The sequence below is a fragment of the Myotis nattereri genome, assembly GCF_964212035.1.
Source record: "Myotis nattereri genome assembly, chromosome: 4".
Lineage (NCBI taxonomy): Eukaryota > Metazoa > Chordata > Mammalia > Chiroptera > Vespertilionidae > Myotis > Myotis nattereri.
In genome coordinates, this window is record NC_138079.1 from 109,292,361 (window position 1) to 109,315,974 (window position 23,614).

The 23,614-nt window shown below is 44.3% G+C and overlaps 1 protein-coding gene and 1 pseudogene across 2 annotated transcripts; both read left to right on the plus strand.

The window, feature by feature from the left end:
• The first annotated feature begins 442 nt into the window (after window positions 1–442).
• On the plus strand, window positions 443–18,504 carry PALB2 (partner and localizer of BRCA2). The gene is made up of 9 exons (XM_081089651.1): window positions 443–1,168; window positions 1,464–1,535; window positions 4,138–4,299; window positions 5,359–5,444; window positions 6,013–6,171; window positions 7,819–7,935; window positions 12,820–12,907; window positions 15,430–15,578; window positions 18,000–18,504. The coding sequence occupies exons 1-9, from the start codon at window positions 458–460 to the stop codon at window positions 18,208–18,210; spliced, it is 1,755 nt and encodes a 584-aa protein (XP_080945777.1). The 5' UTR covers window positions 443–457; the 3' UTR covers window positions 18,211–18,504.
• Window positions 18,505–19,825: 1,321 nt separating this feature from the next.
• LOC308518088 lies at window positions 19,826–20,538 on the plus strand (annotated as a pseudogene). The gene has a single exon. The product of its transcript is annotated as an uncharacterized misc_RNA (transcript).
• Window positions 20,539–23,614: the final 3,076 nt, after the last annotated feature.

Here is a 23,614-nt window from a genome sequence, read left to right on the forward strand (position 1 = left end):
AGAGCAGAAAGGACTTTAGAGATTCTTAGTCCATTTCCTCTCTGAGGGGCCAGGGAAGGTGAAGTGCATGGACTTGCCCAAAGTAGCACAGCAAGTCAGTGGCTGAGCTGTGACTAGACCCTTGTCTAACCCCAGCTAACGCTGCCAGCACCTGTTTGGGCGACTGCGCGAGAAGAGCTGCTAGTTAGCCACGAACCCGGGGCTGATTTTTGAACTGTTCACTGAGGTTTCAGGGTCACGGAGGAGGAAAGTGATGAACTGTTAACATCCTGTTGGAGTTCAGAAGTGCACTCTTTGTTGGGGGTTAATGTCTCTTGTTGGGTATTTGTTATTATTGTTCCTTTCTGTTTTAGGGAAGGAAGGTCACTGCCAAAAAGAGGACTCCTTTTCTCCCATGAATAGCGCCTGTTTAGCTTTGGGCGGCAATGCTTCCAGTGCTCCGCCTCGTAAGAATGAAATGCTAAGTTTAAAGCAGCTGTCGTCTTTTCTCAAAATCACAGACTTTCAGTTACCTGATGAAGACTTTGGATCTCTTAAGCTTGAAAAACTGAAGTTCTGCTCAGAAAAGCTGATTGAGCCTTTCGGATCAAACGTGTACGGAGAGAGGCATCTGAAAGAGGGAAATTATCTTGTTTTGGAGGAACTGACTCCTAAGCAAATCCACATGGAAATGGAGGACTTGGAAGAGGAACTGATTGTTCTACCAGGAAAAGCGCCTCCTGAAATGCCAGAGCTAAAAAGCCAGCCTGGGCAGAAGGGCCTTTCCTCGCCCGCATTACTCTTCACTCCTGTAAATACTGTTACACCGGACGGTAATGGCCGACCGACAGCAGATGTGTGCTCCCCCGCTTTCCCCGTCTTAGGCACTACTCCAGCTCTTGGCTCCCCGACACGCTGTGACAAAGTGTCTGCAGAGGTTGTTGAACTAACTTGCTCTTCACCCCAGCTTTCTCCTGGGAAAGCCAGTGACAGTGAGCAATGCCACAGTTGCACCAGCCAACCAAAATTAGATGGCAGCCTGCGTGTGACAGGAAGGAAGGGACAGCCTGGCGGTGCCTACGATTCTGGTCCCCAAGCAACACCTTTCCCCACTGGGTCATTCCCTTCCAAAGAAAGTCCACTCTGTGGAAGCAAATGCCTTGACTCAGGGGAACATTCCATCGAACAGGTACAATCTGCTTCCTTTGTGACATTTTCTCTGAAGGAATGACGCACCTCAGGGGCTTCTGTACACATTGGCTCCTCGGTGTTTAAGAATGTTTTGATATGTTTCCTTGATAGGACATCACTGTAAACTTTAAATTCATTCTGGGGAAATTAAAGTTAATTTAAAAATGTGTTTAATATTGGCTTTGTCATCAGTGAAGCAGTTTGCCATAAGAAGTGGGCATTTTGATGAGTGAATGATGCAGCAGATGTCATACGTAAAGTGTAGATTAATGGTGTGACTTTTGTTTCTACAGACTGAATTAGCAGACGTTCCTGCTTGTGACAGCTTAAACCCAGGCAACCTACAGTTGGTTTCAAAGTTAAAGGTCAGAACACTGTTACCTTCTAATGTGTCTTTGTCTTACATGTAAAAAAAATGTGATGAATAGGAAAATGGAGAATTTTATTAGATAGCTTTTCATTTTTTAAAATACGTTTTTATTGATTTCAGAGAGGAAGAGAGAGAGAAACATCAATGATAAGAGAGAATCATTAATTGGCTGCCTCCTGCACTGCCCCCCACCGGGAACCGAGCCCACAACCCAGGCATGTGATGTGCCCTGACTGGGAATCGAACCATGACCTCCTGGTTCACAGGTAGACACACTCAACCAGTGAGCCACGTCGGCCAGGCAATAACTTTTCATTCTTAATACTATTAAATAAATTTGGTAAAAAGGATTCAGAAAAACAGATTTAAGTTCTTTGTTTTTCTCAGTATTCACCTATATTTATATTTTGAGATCATCTGAAGAAGTTTGTATGTCAAGCTATTGCCAAGAAAACTTAAGCTCAGTAACGCAACTTATTTAAATAAAAATCAGGCATTAACAGGGAGAGAAAGGAAGAGGAGTCATTTGTGACTCTCCTACCCCAAATCATCTAATGTTTCTAGAAGAACCACTTAAGGTGATATATCAAAAAATGGGTAGCAGTTCTTGATTGTGATGTAGTGAATGGTTAATCTTTATATGCTGTGTGATGTATGTGGTTCTAAGAAATATAAATTACAATATTCTCTTAATGAGCCCTGGCCAGTTGGTTAGAGTGTCATCCTGATATGCCAAGTTGGCAGGTTCCGTCCCCTGTCAGGGCACAAGAAGCAATCAGTGAATCCATAAAATCAGTGGAACAACAAAGTTGATTACTCTCTCTCTCTCTCTCTCTCTCCCTCCTCCCTTCTCTCTCTCTCTCTCTCTCTCTCTCTCTCAATTCAATAAATGTTTTCTTAAACCCATCATTGCATTAAAAAAACAATAGTCTGTTAATGACATTTTAGTAAATCCTGAGAATTAGACTGGACCTGTGACTTAGTTACCTTTGTATTCACGGTGTAGAGTACAGTTTCTCAATGTCAGCGTTGCTGACATTAGGACTGGATAATTCTTTGCTGTGAGAGGTTGGGTGGCCTGTGCATTGTAGGATGTTCAGCAGCAGCCTTGGCCTCTACCAAATAGAGCCAGTAGCACCCCCTCCCTAGTTGCAACAACCAAAAATGTCTGCAGACATTGTCAAGTGTTCCCCAAGGAGGGTTGCAAAATTGCCCCCAGTTGAGAACTGGTACAGAAGAAAGAGTTTAAAATCCACATAAATTGTTTGCCAATTACTGGCTTTGTGACCTTGTGCAAATCATTTAGCCTCTGAGCTCCAGATTCCTTTTCAATAAAAGATACATAGTAATACCTGTGTCATTTCAAAGCTATTCTTCAATCAATTTTAATAATTTAGTTTCTTCAGGAATCAACTGTTTCATTGTGTCTTCAAGTAAAAGCCCCCATTTCTAAAAAATATTTTTTTCCTACATCAGATTTAAGAGATTTGTCCATTCTGTTGGTCTCGTAGAAAATTAGTTTTTGGTTGTACTGATAGTTGGAGTTTTCATTTCCTATTTCATTTACTTTTGTTTTTACCCTTAATAACCCCTTCCTACTGTTTTTCATTGTGGTCCTTTCATTGTTCTTTTACTTTCTTGAGCTGCTTGCTTACTTTATCTTTCTGCTTTTTTAAAAAATATATTTTATTGATTTTTTACAGAGAGGAAGGGAGAGGGATAGATAGTTAGAAACATCGATGAGAGAGAAACATCAATCAGCTGCCTCCTGCACACCCCCTACTGGGGATGTGCCCCCAACCAAGGTACATGCCCTTGACCGGAATCGAACCTGGGACCCTTGAGTCCGCAGGCCGACGCTCTATCCACTGAGCCAAACCAGTTAGGGCCTTTCTGCTTTTTAATAAATACATTTATGACTGATTATACTTTTTTGGGGAAATCTTGCTTTGGCCACATGCTGCGTGTTTGTTCCCCCCCCGCCCCCACCCCCCCTTCCCCACCACCACCACCAGGCTGTATGTTTGGATGCCTAGTGCTCTCCTTGTTGTTCATTTAGAAATAGTGTGTTATTTCAACCCATGAGTGGTTCATCAGGATGTTTAATTTCTAAGTGGGCATGTTCTTATGGGCTATCTTTTGTGGTTAAATTTGAATGTATTCTATTCTGGAGTAGTCTATTTTATTTTTTTAGGTTTTTTGTATGTGTGTTTTTTTGAGAGAGGAAGAGAGAGAGAAACATCCATTGGTTGCCTCCTGTATGCGCCCCGACCGGAGATTGAACCTGTAACCTAGGACTGTGCCCTGACCTGGAATCCAACCTGCAGTCTTCAGGTGTATGGGACTATGCCCCAGCCAAGTGAGCCACCCAGCCAGGGCGGAGCTATGCTTTTAATTTACATCATGAGATGAAGGTGTATGGGCAATTTTTTTTAGTTACCTGTGAGACCCACCATGCTCTATTTTGACCTGCATAAAACTTTCATTACACTTACTTGGTATTTAATTAATCCTTGTCATGTATCACTTTTCATATTTTTTTCATAAAACCGACCCCAAGTATCCCTTTAGCATAACATTATTGCCATTCTGGTTAGAATCCTTCAGGTTCCTGTTCCGTGGATGTGAGTGCCATGTGGTGGGAAGTAGCTGGTGTCAAAGAGCCGTGCATCATAACTGCTTGTGAATATGCAGTTTCTCTTTGGAAACCTCTGGATACTGGGCAGTGGGAAAAAAAGTATTCCTGGCACTTTGCAGAGGTGAGTCCAAGTCTAAAAGAGATCTTTGCGGTTATTTGCATGATAATGGGTCGGCAGCTTACCAAAGGGGGAGCAGGGGTCTGTGACTGCAAAACAGAACAGAGAGATAAGCTTTATTAGGAGAATTTCAAACATAACAGAAAAATGGTGCAGTGAGCACCATGTCCCTGCCATCTAGTCTGCAGTTCACATTGTGCTTCATTAGCTTTACCGCGCGTTCACCCAGAGGTGGGTCTTTATCTCGAGCTGATGAAGCAGCTTGGCATTTCCATCTGTTCTGACTTCTAAGCATGCTGACACCCACCAATCTTACCCTTCATGAAAGCATCGTTCCTGCTGCTTTTCTGCGTGTGTTTTCTTCCAGGTCCTGTCCACCTTCATACATGTCCACCTGGTGCACTCCTAGAGGCTTACAATTTTTAAACTGCTTTTTCTCACTTAGCATATAAACAGTTCTCCTTCATACTTATCTATGTAGAATTTTATTTATATTTCCAGATTTATTCAAGTATAATTGACAAATAAACTTGTAATATGTCTAAAGTGTACTTAGCGATCATTTGATATGTGTATACATTGGGAAAGGAATCCCACAGTTAAGTGATGGAACACATCCATCACTTTGCATAATTACCTTTTTTTTCTTTTTGTGAGAACCTTGAAGATTTAATCTCCTCTCTTAGCAGATTTCATTCTTGTTCTCTAGTCTATCCACAGCTTCTTGCTCTGTGCTTGTGCTCAATAAATAAATATTTGTTCAGTGAATAAATTTATTTTAATGGTTGTATTGGCTCAGATGCCAGAATTTGCTTAACTGTTCCCCTGTTGGTAGGAGCATAAGCTGCATGAATAAATGCTGCAGGAAACACTGTTATGCATGTAGCTTATTTGGACTTATGACTAATAAAAAAAGGGTATTTGCCGAACCTTCTCACATTTCCAAATGTTGGAAACTATCCTGGTATAGTAAGAATGAAAACAGATGCAACAAATTTTGGAAAATTTAGATTGATTAAAAATGAAACAACCAAACATCATTTTGGCTCTTATTTTATTTAGGTTCCAGTGTTACAGATAGTTCCCATGCCTGATGTGTGTAACCTTGTGTGTGTGGCCTTAGGGAATTTGGAAATCAGAGAAATCAGGTGCGTAGTTCTCCAGAAGTTTTCTTTTCCTGTATCTTTCACTTGATCCCGCACTTAAGTTTCCTTTTAAAATTTGAACCTAGTCCTTTACTATTAAAGACTTATTCCTGCCCTGGCCGGTGTCGCTCAGTTGGTTGAGCTTCCCAGGCACTGAAAGGCTGTAGGTTCGATTCTCAGCCAGGGCAAGTGCCCAGGTTTCGGCCTTGACCCAAAACCTGGGCTTCCCTGAGTCTGCCCACATGCATGACATTTAAAAGGTCAGCCAGATAATTGGGCAGAGATTGTAGCAAGAGTTTAGGGCTCTTTTCTGGCGCTCTGCTTTTGGGATCTCTCTGCCTCACTTTCACGCTGAACCCATAGGACAGAAGGGAAGCAGCCGGTGAATGTTTCTCTCTCTCCCTCTCCCTCTCTCTGTAAAATCAATTTTTAAATTTTATTTTTAAAAAAATCCCAGAGGGGCCTCCAAAAAATAAATAAATAAATAAATAAATAAATAAATAAATAAAATAAAAATTAAAAAAAAAAAAAGACTTCTGACTTCTCTGCACTTTTTTTATCTTTGACTTAGGGCGTTACTTTGTTCCTCTGATGGTGGATGTGAAGAGCAGGTGCTCCTGAGGACTGGAAATATACACGCCGTGCTTGGCCTGACAGAGAGGAGGCTAGTCAGCAGCGGCAGGACCCTCTGTGATCAGCAAGTAGAGATCATGACATTTGCAGAAGGAGGGTAAGAAAAGCACCAGCTGATTTAACCATTAGATAAGGAATGAGTTCATCCCCGGGCTTCAGAGAAAGTTGGATCCCCAGCATCTTTTCCTTCTGTGCTGTGGGCGTGGTGTCGCAGGTTCTGCTCAGCACTGGAACGCAGAGCAGTTGGAAGGGTGGAAGCGGGCGTGCAGGGAGGAAGCCAGGGCAGTGGAGAGGCTCAGCAGATGTTGCTTGTTCCTTTTGTCTTTGAAATCTCTGTGTGCCCCTTAAATATTCCAGGTACCTCAAGATTCTAGACCAGCCGTGGGCAAACTACGGCCCGCGGGCCGGATCCGGCCCGTTTGAAATGAATAGAACTAAAAAAAAAAAAAAAAGACCGTACCCTTTTATGTAATGATGTTTACTTTGAATTTATATTAGTTCACACAAACACTCCATCCATGCTTTTGTTCCGGCCCTCCGGTCCAGTTTAAGAACCCATTGTGGCCCTCGAGTCAAAAAGTTTGCCCACCCCTGTTCTAGACACTTCTCTTGCTCCACACACTTGGTTTTCATGGCTTCAGTTACTGTCCAGCTGCTAACTACTTCTGAACATACATTTCCAGCTCTGAGCTCTTTCTTGACCTCTAGACCTGCATGCCTCTTCATTAGACATCTGGGGTTCCTCCCTCGGATTCAACACGCTGAAAACGAAGCTCTTAGTGTCCTCTGTGTCTGTTGTATACTCCTTTATATACTTTATTGTGATTACTAATCTGTCTTTTCTAGTAATGGACGGCATATCTTTTTATAAACTGCTGCAGTAATCTAGACAAGAGAAAATTATTGGCTTAAATTAGGAAAGTGTTAGTGGAGATGGGGAGAAGCAGACAGGTTTGGGACAGGTGAGATGATAAAATCATTAGGACTTGGTGATGGAGGAGAGAGAAAGGAGGGAGACAAGGAGAATGCCCAGGTTTCTGGGCTGGCCACCTGGGTGATGGTGCCATTCGTTGGGATAGGAATGCAGAAAGAAACGCGAAGTTTAAAGAGAGCTGGTGAATCTAGTTGGATATGATGAGTTTGTGGTGCTTGCAGTATATCCAGGTAGATAATTAGAAGTAATACATGTTGTAGAAAGTTTAGCATAGACATGTTTTCTGATTGGATCTTTTTTCTGGTATTGGGTTAAAGTTTATTGTACAGAGTTCAATAATATGTAGAAGGTCTGCTTAGAAAGTGCTTTGCTACACGTTTTCCCTTTCCACTGGAGATGAAAGAGTGGGTTTCCCTGGCTGAGCTAAAGCACTGGAGATACCTCCCTGGAGCAGAGCTGAGGAGACCAGCACAGGCAGAACAGACCAAAGCACAGCGGAGCAGACCAGCACAGAGCGGAGCAGACCAGCACAGAGCAAAGCAGACCAGCACAGAGCGGAGCAGACCAGCACAGAGCGAAGCAGACCAGCAAGGAGCAAAGCAGACCAGCAAGGAGCAGAGCAGATAGGGGCCTGGCCTCAGGCCCGCCTGGTCCTAGGGCTGCCTCGCAACCGCGCTATTTTCACAGCTGTGCTGTGTCACAACTGAGCTCTTTTCCACTGAATAAAGTTTCCTTCTTCACCGCATCCCCCCTCCCCCCAAAAAGTGCTTTGCTACCAAGTGCTGGTTTTTTATGCTATTTTAAATGCAGAAGTGAAGAAAAGCAGTTTTTGATGCCTCCCGAAGAGACGGTACTAACTTTTGCTGAGGTTCGAGGGACACAGGAAGCTCTGCTTGGTACCACTGTAATGAACAACATCGTTATTTGGTAAGTTTTCCCTCAAGATCCTCAGTTTTCTCCTCTGTAATATAAGCATATACCTCTGATTTCACAGGGTCAGTAAGATGAAATAAGAGGCCGTAAATATGATAGTTTTTGTTTGTTTACTGTCAGATGCTAGATACTTATAAGAGCATCATATTAATTCAGACATTGTGAAAAGTATCAGTCTGAGTAGACTATCAATGAATGAAATTTTATTGGCAAAAATGTGTGATTGTTTCTGCTTCTGGTTAGTGCTTGAGTGGCTTCTACCAGACCAACTCTCCTACTTCAAGTGACTATAAACCCTGGAATAAATATAAAAATCAACTAACTGAAGACACTGGAGAGTGAGAAAAAGAATAAAGATACTGGAGGGGGTTCGACCCTTAGAGACAGGAAATGTCACTGGACAAGTTTCCGGTTCTTATGGCTTTTAGTAGAGGGCAGGCTCCACTCCACCACTGATTCGCCAAAAGCTTGATAGAAACCTTCTGATGTGTTGTAGAATTGTATACCTGAAACATGTATAATTTTGTAAACCAGTGTCTCCCCAATGCATTCTTTTTGTTGTTAATTCTAAACCAAGAATATTTTTTCCATTTTTCTGAGTGGAAGGAAGGGAGGTGGGAGAGAGAGAGAAACATCAATCTGAGAGTCACATTGATTGGTTGCCTCCTGCACGTGCCCCGACTGGGCCAGGGATAAATTCTGCAATCCAGGTACATGCCCTTGACCTGGAATCGAAACCTCAGCCCTTCGGTCTGAGGGCCAACGCTCTAACCATGGAGAAAACCAGCCAGGGCTCCCAAATACATTTAATAAAAAGAAAACCTGCTGTCCTGCTGGTTCAGTGTGAAAGTGAGGCAGAGAAATCCCAAACGCAGAGTGCCAGAGAAGAGCCCTAACTCTTGCTATAATATCTGCCTAAATATCTGGCTGACCTTTTAAATGACACGTATGTGGGGCAGACTCAGGGAAGCCTGGGTAAGGCATAAAGAACTGAACTAGGTTTTAAGGCAACTGGAATTTGAGGTTAGCCAAGTTAACAGGTTACTGGGTGGGCGGGAGGGGGCCCAGAATTAATACTCTTCAGGGAAACCTAAGAAAATCCAGAGTTTATGTGAAGTGTCATCCGTGATGCCTAGAATATAATCCAGAATTACTAGGTACATAAAAAATGGTTCATTACAGGATCCAAACTGTAACTTTGTGATAGGGAAACTGAACTCAAGGAGTCCCCAGCCACCTCTCTTTCCTGACCACAGGGAGAACCATGCCTGGCCATCGGTCTTGCAGGGTTAATTTGTATTAGGAGAATAATGATTTTTTTTTTCTCAGAAGCTTTTCCATTAACTGTTTTCTTGGGGCCAGAATGGGTCTTGAAAAGAGAAAGTTATGATATGAATGTCACTATTACCTACCTCTTCTGCACTGCCCATTGCTAACCTTCTGGGAGTAACGTGGGAAAGCATGGCCCCTGAGAGAAGCCTTGCCCTCCTCCCCAGGGAGCCCTGGAAGGGGACCGTGTTCTAGCCTGCCAGGGGCCTGTTCTCACATTGCTGCATCTAGAGCAGCAGGCTCCCACTTGAGCACTTCCCTCAGGTCTCAGGTCTTATTGGAGGACAGTGTTCTTTACCAAAGTTCTCTTTTCTGTTCTTTCTGCTATTTCTATAGTCCAGACTTCATTATGTAGCTCCGAGACTATTAATTTAATCTAGTAATTGCCATGAACCAATATTCAACCTCCAGATCATCTTTTATGCTGTTATTTTATAAACACTCTTACTCCCAGCCCTCTCCTCTCTGCCCCAGAAAGAAAACCTTTTGTGGGGCCCATGTTTGCTTTCCTTCAGCTTCCATTTCCCAGGCTGTACTACAAAAATTCCCTGTTCAGCGCTCCGTACACTTGGCTACCTTTTTTCTTCCCATCCCTCGTTTCCCCCCTTTTGCTAATAGTTGTCTTTTAGCATCTCATATGTAATGGATCACAACAGAATTTGGGATTGGGGAGGGACCTCTATACTAAGAGTAAGTTTGAGTCCTAATTAAGGGGTACCTTTCCCCACAGTTGCCTTGAGTTCTATCATATCACCTCAGCCCTCATGGGCATTTCCCTGTCTGAATGCCTGGGCCCTGATTTTTAATTTAGCGTGTGCTACTTTGTATTATGGAAGTCCTTGAAGATAGTGCCACATCCTATATCAATTCTTAGTGCCTGTCTTAGCTGTTTGCTTAGGGTAGCTACTCAAAGAAGTATGGCTCACGCTGTCTATCAGAAGCTATCTTTTACCTTTGGGCTCTCTATAACTATAAGATGTCCCTCAAAAAAGTATATACACTTTGCCATGGCTGATTTGGCTCAGTGGATAGAGCGTCGGCCTGTGGACTGAAGGGTCCGGGTTCAATTCTGATCAGGGGCACGTGTCTGGGTTGTGGGCTTGGTCCCTGGTGGGAGGCATGCAAGAGGCAGCTGGTCGGTGATTCTCTCTCATCATTGGTGTTTCTATTTCTCTCTCCCTCTCCCTTCCTCTCTGAAATCAATAAACATTTTTTTTTAAAAAATATATACACTTTAACAGCTGATAGCTCAATTTTTAAAACAAAATGTATTTTAATAAACACTGCCTTTATAGTTATTCAAAGTATGCATATACCTTTTGGGGGACACCCTATACATGTACATACAGTAATTGTTCACCTTTCCTGTGGGACTCCTTATTTGTTGGGTGCCTAAAGCAATTCATGTTATACTCCAGGTTCAAGTGGCATTTTTTTAATAATTTTTCCTGTTTTTATTGATTTTAGAGAGAGAAGAAAGGAGAGGGGGAGAAAGGGAGAGAGAGAAACATGCTGAACACACCCCTACTGTAGGCATGTGCCCTGGCCAGGAATCAAACCAGCAACCTTTTGGTGCAGGGGATGGCTCCCAGCCAACTGAGCCACACCAGCCAGGGCTCAGTGGCCTGTTTTGAAACTACTGCTGGAGCTTTAAATATTAAATCTTGGTCAAGCTACATTAACTGAGTACCATCTTTCACTTATTTAATAGATATTTGAGTCTCTACTTCTCTGTGAGGGATGTAAATATGAATCCTGGCCCCAAGGCCCCTAAAAACTTGTAGGTAAATAAGATTGCTTCACAGTTCCTAGTGTCACAATAATAGAGCTTTGGGATTTAGGAGAGAGCAGTTACTATCTACAGAACATGCACTAACCTCTGTAAGGGATACACCTGCTCTGGTGTCCCTTGTATGAGGAAAACCTGGCATACCTTCATGAGAATTTAGCTTCCTGTCTTTAGTTTTGTATACACTACCTGGGCCCTAGAAGTTCAGAAGTATGTGTTGAATGATTGCATTCTACCCTCAGTATATATTACATTAAAAATAAGGCGTGAGGACAGTACTATATGGAATTGGAGGTGAGGAGACTTCTGTGGACTGGTGCAGACAGGGAGGAGTGAGGGAGGCTAAACTGAGCTCATGCTGCTGGGAGAAGGTGGGCCATAATCTGGGCCATAATCTGGGCCATAGGAAATGATGGGTGTTGGTCAACACGGGGAGGAGGTTGGCCAGTAATGAGGGATTCGGAAGGATAACTTGAACAAAGGCAGAGAGCTGGGAACATGCGTACATGTTGAACAGATACTGAGCTGTCGGGCACAGGAGCAGTGTGAGTAACAGTGCTACAGAGCTGGCTTCGTGAGGACTGTAAGTACCATGAAAAATTACTTGGACTTTATCCGTGGCGAATGGGAGCCAACTGAAAGGGTTTCATAGGCAGAGTCACATGATAGAACAGTTGTTAATGTCACAAATCCTCAAGCTGAGGAGTGGTTCCAGCAAACTTTCTTTTTTCTTTTACATTTATTTATTTTTTTTAAATATATTTTATTGATTATTTACAGAATGGAAGAGAGAGGGATAGAGAGTCAGAAACATGGATGAGAGAGAAACATCAATCAGCTCCTGCACACCTCCTACTGGGGATGTGCCCGCAACCAAGGTATATGCCCTTGACCGGAATCGAACCTGGGACCCTTCAGTCCACAGGCAGATGCTCTATCCACTGAGCCAAACCGGTTAGGGCTCTTTTACATTTAGCCTCTTCTCTCCTTTCACCCTTTTTTCCATTTTTCACCCCAGCTCAGTCTTTCCTTCTTTCTGTTATCTGGGGCTGGCTCTGGAATAAGCAGATATTATAGAGACATAATTATACGTCTCTTTCAGGTGTCATCTCTTGCCTAACCAGATTTGGTTTCCTGACCATTGTCCATGGAAAATTTAGGTATAACAAAAATTATGACAAAATCATAATGATTAGAGCTATACCATGTGCCTAATATTAATACCAAGTAAAATGAGATCATTGAAACCCTTTCTCTTTAAATTTGGAGAGATTTCTCCCTAGTTGCATAGCAGAGGGCTAAACTATCAAATTAAACCATTGGCCATCCCTGGCAGGTATGGTGAAGTGGTCATAACAACAGCCTGCACACCGAAAGGTCACAGGTTCAATTCCCCGTCAAGAACATGTACCTGGGTTGCACGTTCGATCCCTAGCCCGGGTCTGGACATGTGTGGGAGACAACCAATTGATGTTTTCTCTCTCTCATCCCCTCCCACCTTCACTCCCTTCCACTCTAAAAAATCAATGGAAAAAATACCCGTGGCAGTGGATTAACAACAACAAAAACAAAATACCATTGACCAAATTAAACTATAGTTCTGTTTTTAGCTCAGGCTGTGATTAAACAAAATAAGGTCCTGTGTCCCTTAGTTTGTTCTTGTTCCCCTCCTGACGGATGCTGTGATAAATAAGAGAGTTTGATGTGAAAACCAGTTTCCTGGAACAGTGTTATCAGCTTACCTATTTTTGGTGTCTAAGGAATTTAAAAACTGGTCAGCTCCTGAAAAAGATGCACATTGGTGACTCCTACCAAGCCTCCGTCTGTCACAAAGCCTATTCTGAAATGGTAAGTGCCAGTCAGCCGGGACCATTCCGTGTCTGTCCTGAGTGCTGCTCTTGGTATCACTGAGTGACTGCAGTAACTTAGTGAGTAGTAATTGACTGGCCCTCCTTGTTGCCTGTTTTTTTTCAAAATTGGACAGCAGTGTTTGTTCTTCTTGAAATGGATGAAAATAAGTGTTGGTACAGTATGATTGCTTGGTGAATTTTCTGGCTGTATGACTTAAGGGCAAACATTAATTTCTGGCTGTGAATTTATACCGAGAAATATTATCCTATTAACAGAATTGGCTCCCAACCACATTGCCATAAATCAGTGGTTTTCAACCTTGGCTGCACATTAGAATCACCTGGGAATCTTTTTAAAATCCTTTGTTATGGGGTTGGCTTCATGGGGAACTCTTGTGGCCCCACCCCATAACAAAGAAACAGAATTTCTGGAGGATGAGGCCCAGAAATCAGGATTTTAAAAAAGATTCCCAGGTGATTCTAATGTGCAGCCGAGGTTGAGAACCGCTGCCATAAATGATTTCTGATGTGAATGTATATCCTGAGGAAGGATGATTAAATGGTCATAGACATGCTTTTCTCTTAGACTTCAGTGTTCTCATATAGAAACGAACCACAGCCTCTTAGCCATTATGTTAATACAGTTGGCTTACAATCTGGTTTTGGCATCTGAACAGGTTGGAGGTAGTTGTCCCAGGGTCAGGAGTCACTGCTCATGCATGTGTGCGCTGTTGAGCCATAAGCAGAGACAGAAGCAGCCAGCTGGGTGCTTTATGGAGACTCACTTGCCCAGCCCCAGGGGCAACCCTGCGGGCCTCAGCACGGGGAGGCTCTGAACGCAAAGGGGGCATCTCTCCCTAGCCCAGCAGCATCTGTGGACATGAATGCAAAAGTTTTGTGGTCTTAGGTAATCTGTCACATGGTCTTGAGGCTTATTATTATTCATCCTAAAATAAGAGGTTGAATTCATCTCTGGAATTATTAAATTTATCTACTAAGCATTTATCTTTGGTATTACAACATTAATACCTATTTCATTTTAAAACATTGAGAACAGAAATGTGAAAAAATAGTAAGAGTTCCCCATGAAGCCAACCTCCAGAAATCATAATTTATACCTGAGTGCAGGAATTGGCAAACATGTCTGTAAAGGGACAGACAGTGAGTGTTTAACTTTGCAGGCCACATGGTCTCTGCTGTAGCTACTTGCTCTGCCACTATCGCATAAAATCACCCAGAGATGACAGAAGAAATGGGTGTGGCTACATTCCAATAAAACATTTTGGACAATAAAACTTCCCCATATGCCTTGAGCCAGATTTTACCTGTGGGCCATAGTTTGCCTGACCCTAGTTAAGTGTATGGCATTTAACATTTTTTTTTTAACTCTCAGTTGTTTTCTAATTATAAAGGTAATGTATTCTCATTATAAAAATTCAGTTACTCTGGCCCTGGCCAGGTGGCTCAGTTGGCTGGAGCATCAATCCATACACTAAAAGGTCACATGTTCGATTCCCAGTCAGGGCACATAACCAGGTTGCAGGTTTGATCTCCAGTTAGGGAGTGTACAGAAGGTAACTGATCGATGTTTCTCTCTCACATTGATGTTTCTCTTTCTCTCCCTTCCTCTATTTAAAATCAACTTAAAAATTTTTTAATGTAGTCATTCTGGGAATGTGTAAGGTAGAACTGGGTAAAATGGCCCAATAAATAATTTTTCCTATTTTACCCCCAAAGATAATTATTTTCAACATGTAGCATACATATAGACATGTATTCATATGTGTGTGACAAGTATCTTCACACACAATAATGTTAATAGAACATGTAATTTTTGCCCTGGACAGTGGCTCAGTTTATTGGAGCATCAGCCCATATACCAAAATGCTGCGCTTTCAATTCCTGGTCAGGGTGTGTATTTGAGGCAACCAATCAATGTTTCTCTTCCTCCCTCCCGCCCTCTCTTCCTTCCTCCCTTCCTCCCTTCCTCCCTTCCTCTCTCTCTCAAATCAGTAAAAACATATCCTTGGGTGAGGATTAAAAGAAAAAAAACATGTAATTTTAAAGCTGGGAGAGGTTTGTGACATTTTCCCACAGAAACGACCATGGGTCATGGTGTATTTTTTGGTCACTCACACTCTATAAATACAAATGAATAAACTGTTATAGGCTGGCCTTAACTCTAGTCTCCACTTACGATTGCTTTTATGGGAAAATATGTTCTGAATGTCCAAAAACCAACTGACAAATGAGCATTTCTAGTTTGAGGCCTCCCGTCATGTGCTTATTTCCCTCTTTCTCTGGCCGGCGTTGCCTCAAATGGGCACCTGGGGTGTGAGCCGCATCTAAGGTGGAGGGCGGCGCATTCGCCCGACTCACCGCAGAGACTGGGAATGGCTGGGAGCCTGACGAGTCTGTTGATCTTTCCTGTGAGCCTTTCGTTTTGTCTCTGCCAGTTCTTTCTTTCTCTCACCATAGTCCTAATGATTTCTTTGGTTATTAATTTTTCTTCTAAATCAGGGGCTCCTTTTTGTTGTTCTGAGTCATCCTTGTGCCAAAGAGAGGGAGCCGTCGGGAAGCCCCGTGTTCCAGCTCATTGCGATCAACCCCAAGACGGCCCTGAGCGTGGGTGTGATGCTCTACTGTCTTCCTCAAGGGCAGGCTGGGAGGCAAGTGTGCGACTGCTGGGCAGTGAGTGTGACCTTTGAAAGGCACCTGTGCACATACAGAAACCAGATGTTTTTGTGTCATTTAGATGAAAGGAAACATGAAACACTATATATAGATCAAGATAAAGAATGTTAAGAAGAATAGTGTTCAGCCTTGGCCAAGTGGCTCAGTTGGTTGGAGTGTCATCCCCTACTCCAAAAGGTGGCGGGTTCAATTCCCGGTCAGGGCACATGCTCAAGTATTGGATTCAATCCCCAGTCAGGGCGCATGCAGAAGGCAACCGATTGAGGTTTCTCTCTCATATCAGTGTTTCTCTCCCCCACCCCCCACCTCCTCCCTTCCTCTCTCTATAAATCAATTTTTTTTAAAAATGAAGTAGAATGTTTAGTAGACCTGAGTCAAGCCTCAGGTTCCCTGTATACTGATCCCACCAGCATGGCGTTGGATAAGTATTTTTTGTGTATTTAAGCCCTGTGTTATCCCATAATGAAAACATTTTAAATACAGAGTAATTAATATTCTCTACAGGAGACTTATAATTTATGTTATTTCCATTAAGAAAAGTTTTAAATGTACTTTAGGAAGACATCTTTACTTCAAAATCTGAGCCTCCACCATGTAGGCAGCTAATATTGATCTATTAGTAAATATTTAACTAAGTTTTTTTTAAGGTTTTTTGTGGAGAGTTTTTTGAGAGAGGAGAAGGGAGAGGGAGAGAAACATTAGCCGGTTGCCTCCTGTACACCCCTCACTGGGGATCAAGCCCATAGCCCAGGCATGTGCCCTAACCAGGAATTAAACCAGCAACCTTTCAGTGCAATGGACGACACCCAACCAGCTGAGCCACACTGACCAGGGCTAATATTGAACTATTGACTGAGAAGATCTGTTTATGGGTGGCACTCTGCACGGTGCTGGTGATATGGCAGTGAGACAACACACATTTTCATTAAGCACTTCCTGGGGGTTAGGACTGTGCTATCAGCTGTTTCATGAAACCTCACAATAATCACCATGTCCCCATTTTACTGCTGAAGTTAAATAATTTGCCCAGAGTCGCACAGCTCTTGCTTTGTTAGAATTTAAAGCCAGGTAGCTGACTCTAGAGCCCCATCTTAAAAAGACAACCTGACTTCTGCCTTATGATTACAGTCTTGTGGCAAAGATACCCACCAAATGTGAAAATAGGATGCTCTCATGTCGTGTAAGACTCCCTCCACGTTCTGTGTGGAGTAGGGTTCGGTTTCTGAAAGAGGGGCCGCACACAAATGAGAGAGAAATGACACGAGATAATCTTGAAATATTGGGGGACCTGGCGGGCAAGTCCAGAAGGACTTCCACGGATGCTCGCTCCAACCTTTTATTTGGTCTGGGGTAGCCCTAGGGTAAGGAGGTTTCAATGACACACAGACTAGGTCATAGCATGACCCTTAGGCAATTTACATGATTAAAGGTAGGGAGGTTGTTTCAGCTATTTACATGATTAAAGGTAGGGAGGTTGCTTCAGCTACCATTATCTAGATTAACTGGGTGGTATCTAGATTAACTGGGTGGTACACAGCCCTGACCTTTGCTAGGGCTTCAAGGTTACTAACTTTTGGGGGTCTCTGTCTATACTCAGCTAGTGAAGACAATAAATAGACTCTGGCACTCTCACATTGTGACAAGTGCTGTGAAGACAGAAACAGGTCATGTGATACAGTGTGGGTGGATAGACAGGGATTAGGTGTGACCTTTCTGCAGAAGCAGCAGCCTAAGTAATAACAAAAGCTCAGTCATGCTAAGGACTGGGTTTAGAGCCTGCCAAGGGGAGAGAATAGCAAGTGCGAAGACACTGAGGAGACTGAGTTTGGCCACAGTGAGCTAGGGTGCACGGGGTACAAGGTGCATCAAGAGATAGGCGGGGACTGCACAGGTGTTCATGTCCCGTACTGCAAAGAGAAGCATTCCCATTTCCAGGTATTTTTGTTCTTGTTGCTTTGGGGAGGATGGTTTTGGCCTCTTAAAATACATATGTGTAAATATCCTATATAATAAAAGCCAATCGACCAAACAACAGAACAGTGGGTTGCTATGATGCGCACTGACCACCAGGGGGCAGACACTCAATGCAGGAGCCGCCCCCAGCCCGCAGGCCCTAAGATAGCCAAGGCAGTTGCCAGTGGGGGCTCCCTGGTCACCCCACTGGTCACCCCGCAGAGGGAGGCAGCGGGGAACAGGGCCAGTGAGTGGGTGGCACCAGGTCAGCCAAGGTGGGTGCCAGCAGGGGTCCCCCGATTGCCCCACCGGTTGCCCCACAGATCCCACAGATGGGTCCTGATAGCCAGCCAGGCCTAGGGACTCTACGTATGCACTAATTTCGTGCACAGGCCTGTAGGATATAATACGGTTTGAATCGTTTCTTTTCTGCTCCATGTTAGGTTCCTGGAAGGGGATGTGAAGGATCATTTCGCAGCAGCGGTATTGACTTCTGGAACAATTGCCATTTGGGACTTACTTCTCGGTCATTGCACTGCTCTTCTTCCACCCATCTCTGACCAGAACTGGTCTTTCGTTAAATGGTCAGGTACAGATTCTCATTTGCTTGCTGGACAAAAAGATGGAAACATATTTGTATATTTAATAAGTTAGGGTAAGGTAAAAACACGGTGTTCTGGATATATTTGGCCTCCTTGTATTCTTTGGAGTTGTAGCTATAAGGAAAGTATCAGAATGGCATTTAAAGTAATTGTATTCTTTTAGACATTTTATTCTGATGGTGATGGCCCTACTGATCTTTAATGTTCATTTATACATTGGGGGAAAGGACTTCAGGTTAATTTTTGTAATTCCTCCATTTGTGCATTTGCTTTTAAAAGTGTACATAAAGCTTCAAGTGTTAATAAATATTTATTTTGTATGCTCTCCTCCCGGGAGCATGCCCACACCTTTCTTGCCCTTGTCTTTCTCAGGCGGCTTTTTCTCCCTGAGCTCTAAGGGTCCCCATGAAACTTACAACCAGGGGAACCGGGGCAGCAGTAGCTAGTCCCAGGCTAATCCCTGAACCTGTCTCCAAGGGCTTGACTTTTTGTGCCGGGCCAGCTCTGCCAAGGGTTCGGTGAGCCTGAGGGTGGGCGGCAAAGAATGTAGAAAAGACAGACAGAGAATAAACAGGTCTAGGTGGATCTCCTGTGCCTGGCTAAGGCTACAGAGAGGGACCCAGACTGCAAGCTGAGCCTTTATTTTATAGCCAGAGGTAAACAAGGTACTGGTCACCATAGTTGCAATGTTCTTGTGAGTTTCACTTGTTTTGGCAGCACTTGCTGCATCTCCCCCAGCCCATTAGCTACCCAGATAGGATCTAGGGAGTGTCATAAGGTCAAGCCTAATTATGCTCAGATGGCTGTGCCCTCCAAGCTGGGACTTGTTTGTGGCTCTGCCCACAGGTCAGTCTAGGCTTAACCCTATAGCCACTTCTTACATCTCGCCCTTTTTTTATTTTTAAGCTACCATAATGAAAGTAAAACTTAAACATCAAGAACAAAACTCTGGCTAATAAAACAATAACAAAACAATGCCAATGCAAAACCCAAACAACAGACCTGTTAACATTTTAAAACTTGAACATCAAGAACAAAACAATGCCAATGCAACACAGCAATGAGAGAGAAATCACACGACAGTAACATTTTCTACTAAATGGAAGTTTCTTTTGCCGATTTACTCAGAGTCCTCGGACTTGGCTGCGCAGGACTTTGCAGAAGCCTGGCAGCTGACCACTGCTAGCACAGCCAGACACGTGACTGAGGGAGCAGCCTCCACTTCCTGCTTTTCTGCCACCTGCTGGGCCTCAGTTGTTAGCGTCTCCAGCTGACCCCATGTTGGCACCTCGGTCCCTTGCGTAGCCTTCCTTTTCTTCTTTTTTCCGCTTTGCTGTCATCGGAGCAACTCTCAGTCTTTTGAACGAAGGGACAAGGACCTTCTCTGGGTCCACTGTGGTGACGCACATAATGCTCTGGTACCCAAATTGGCTGCACTGCTCCTTCTGGAAAGATACAAACACAACCTCTGCCCCCCATCATTACTAGATCTGGTAAAACTCTTGTCCGGTTTGTGCGTCCTTCCACCGGGCTGCCCCGGCGGAGACTATTGCACTGGAGGTCCAATGCCTTTCGGCTGCTGTACAGCTCTCTGCGTTGTCATTCAAAAAATTTAACACACGGGAGGAGGCAGGAAACCAAACACGAGCAGGAGCTGGGTGGGCACCATGGCTGGGATCTCCACCACTGAGACGTGAAACGCAAGATCCAGGTGCCGCAGCCGCAGCCGCAGCCGATGGTGCCGAAGAGAGGGCCGAGCGCCTCCAGCGGGACGTGGAGGGAGAAAGGCGGGCTCGGGAACAGGCTGAGGCTGACGTGGTTGAAGAGGGGCTGGACCGGCTCAGGAGCGCCTGGCCACTGCCCTGCAAAAGCTGGAGGAAGCTGAGAAAGCTGCCAGTGAGAGCGAGAGAGGTATGGAGGTTATTGAAAACCGAGCTTCAAAAGATGAAGAAAAGCTGGAACTCCAGGAAACCCAACTCCGAGAAGCTCAGCACATCGCAGAAGAGGCAGATGGAGAGTGTGAAGAGGTGGCCCGTAAGCTGGTGGTTACTGAGCGAGACTGGGAACGCACAGAGGGGCGAGCTGAGCTGCAGCGTCCCGTTGCCGAGAGCCGGGTGAGCAGATGAGACTGATGGGCCAGAACCCGAAGCGTCTGAGTGCCGCTGAAGAAAAGTATCCTCAGGAAGAAGACAAAGATGAGGAAGAGAGAAAGATTCTTACTGACAAACTCAAGGAGGCAGAGACCCGTGCTGAGTTTGCTGCGAGATCGGTGGCCACGCTGGAAAAGACAATCGATGATTCGGAAGATAAACTGAAATGCACCAAAGAGGAGCACCGCTGCACACAGAGGAGGCTGGACCTGACTGCTGGACCCGAATGAGAGGGAGAGCCACCCGTCCTACCCTGCCGCCGCTCCTCCCCTGACCCTGACTCCGCCTGGGGCCAGCCTGCTTGAAGCTGACCTTTAAACTGAGGGCTGACCTTGAACTGGAAAGCTGCTTTCTCCTTTCACTGCCTCCCACCCCCCCACCCGTGTCTTTTTCACCAAATTGTCTCTGCCTCCCCTCAGAGATTTTGATAGGGCTAGAGGCTGAGCACCTTTGGGGACAACATTTAAGGGAATGTGAGCACAGTGCAGTGTCTTTAGAAGCATGTTGTGATGTACACATTTTGTAATTACCTTTTTTGTTGTTGATGTGGCAACCATTTGTAAAACAGTCCAAATGATTCCACAGTCCTCAAGCAGCAGTCTAATCCCTTTCTCACTTGTAGGAGATAATTTTTCAACTTAATCCATATTGCCCTCTCCATAGAGGAGGGAAAAATCTATGGCCTGCCTTACTGGGATCCACATAGAGCCCAGAGAACGACTCCACTATGGAGAATCATTGCTTTGTGCAGAGTACTAGCCAAATTGAAAAGGTGATTCCAGGAGGAGTTAACCTCCCCCCAGAAAAGTTATGTTTAGGTTTCAGCTTTTAAGGCATCTTTAGGCAAGTCATTTTTTTCATCAGAAGTGACCAAATTAAAATGGTGAGACCTCTCTGTCAGAGACCAAATTCTTGTCCCATCTCTGCCCTTTCCCCAATGGTTCACAAAGTGGATCATGTGCCACTTATGTTGAAGTGACCAGTTACTTGCTCTCCTGCCTCCTTGAAAGAAAGAAAATGATGTTTTTGCCACTGATTTAGCCAAATGAAACTCATCTCATTACCTTCTGGGTCTGAAGCTGCCATCTCCAAAAGTGCCATCTCATTGTGCTTTGTACCAGTTAGTGCTGGAGAAATCTTGAATAGTTTATGTACAAAACTTTTAAAATTTTGTATTACTTTGAAACTTTGCTTCTTTGGGGTTGGGGCACACTGGCCACCCCGTCTGGCTGTGAGAGCTCGCTACAGTCTGGGCTGGCAGTGTGCTGATCTTTAAGTTTCTTTCCCTACCTAATGCCCCGTTTTTAGTGAGGTCTGTTAGGTGCGCATCCTGCAGCTAATTGGCCTAAAATGTACTCGCCTTTGGTGTGGTACCTGTGGCCTTGTTTTTAGGCCAGGAGAAACTGGCATGTTTATGGGCTCAGAGGAGAGAAGAACGAAAGTGAGAAAGAAGATGTCAGGGAGAAGAGATAACTGAGGTACATGGTCCCAAGGGAACAGAAGGGGCTGAGACAATATGCAAATGGGCTGGAAGGAGGGAGGGATAACTGCTGGGTGGTGGGTGACGTGTGCAGGAAGTTGACAGTTTATGCTTATATATCCTTTGATGGGAGCGCCAGCGAGAAGTACCAGAGTCCTCTCTTAAATCTTCCCAACTGTAAGGACTTGATCTCCATCTTAATATTGAACCTTTTACCCACAGATCATGTAGGCTGACATTTTCTCTTTGCTGAAGGGGGAGTAGCTCTCCCAAAATACATCATTCTTTTTTTTAAAATATATATTTTATTGATTTTTTACAGAGAGGAAGGGAGAGAGATAGAGAGTTAGAAACATCGATCAGCTGCCTCCTGCACACCCCCCACCGGGGGTGTGCCCACAACCAAGGTACATGCCCTTGACCAGAATCGAACCTGGGACCTTTTGGTCCGCAGGCCGATGCTCTATCCACTGAGCCAAACCGGTTACGGCCCAAAATATATCATTTAAATAAGAGGTGATTTATTGTTTAACTGAAGGACTCGATGGAACACAAATATAAATGGGTCATGGGAAGAGAGGGTCTCAACTGAGTAAGCCATCAGACTGTCCCTGAGTTTTCCTCATGTTAATGCTACACGTCACCATCACGGGTCTGGCCCATGGGTCTGGCCCAAAGTGTGGCCTGGAAGGCATGATCCGAGGCTGGTGCGTCGCTGGTGATTTGCACACACAGACCTTATGGGCCCTGGTCCTTGGTCTCCATTCTGGTTTTTGGTGCCAATCAGTTTTCTGCAGAAATGGGAGGCTGCCACTCAAAATGGAGCTTGCCATTTAGTCACTGACCATTCCAAAGGGGTGTTACAGTTGCTCTTCCAATTGCATAATAAGCAGTGGATGGAGGTGACTGAGTCAGGGCGCAGGAGAAGCCTGGCATCGATTGCTAGCACTGCCATAGAACTCTGATTGGCATCACCAACAGCATGATGGTTCCTGAGGTTGTTTTCCTCCTGGTTGGTTAAATCAAATATACCTCCTAAGAAAGGCCTTCAGGGACCACCCTACCTAAAGTCACACACCTCCTGTACGCCCTCACTATTCCCTCCCCATTTACTGTTCTTCCTTGTGTTCATCACAGCTTCCTGGAGTTGTTTGTTTGCGGGGGGGGGGGGGGGGGTATTGTTATTTGTTTATTGTCCATCTTCCCACTGGAATGTAAACTCTATGGGAATAGACTGCCCGTCTGGCTTGCTCAGTGCTGTAACCTCCACAACTAGCACATCGCAGCTACTCAGTTTTTTAGTGAACACATAAGTAGAAATGTTTTACAACAGCGGGATCATATTATGCATTCTTTTTTTAATATCTTTTTACTGATTTTTAGGAAGAGAGGAAGGGAGAGAGAGAAACATCGATGTGGGAGTGTATCATTGATCAGCCTGGCCAGTGTAGCTCAGCAATTGAGTGTCAACCTATGAACCAAAAGTTCACTGGTTCAATTGCTGGTTAGGGCACATGCCCAGCTTTCAGGTTTAACCCCCAGTAGGGGATGTGCAGGAGGCAGCTGACCAATGTATCTCTGTCGTTGATGTTTCTCTCTCTCTATTCCTCTTGCTTCCTCTCTCTATATATAATCAATAAACACATATTTTAAAAAAATGATCAGCTGCCTCCTGTACACCCCTATCAGGGATTGAGTCTTCAACCTGGGCATGTGCCCTGACAGGAATTTGGTCCATGGGACAGTTCCCAACCAACTGAGCCACCTGGCCAGGATTCCCGGTTTTATTTTTAAATCCTTAGCCAAGGACATGCTTAGAGAGAGGA

Coding starts and splice junctions, on each gene's coding strand:
- PALB2 (XM_081089651.1), top strand. CDS start 458: ATGCTAAGTTTAAAGCAGCTGTCGTCTTTTCTCAAAATCACAGACTTT. Junction 5,445..6,012: donor TTGGAAATCAGAGAAATCAG/GTGCGTAGTTCT, acceptor TCTTTGACTTAG/GGCGTTACTTTGTTCCTCTG. Junction 7,936..12,819: donor ATGAACAACATCGTTATTTG/GTAAGTTTTCCC, acceptor TTGGTGTCTAAG/GAATTTAAAAACTGGTCAGC.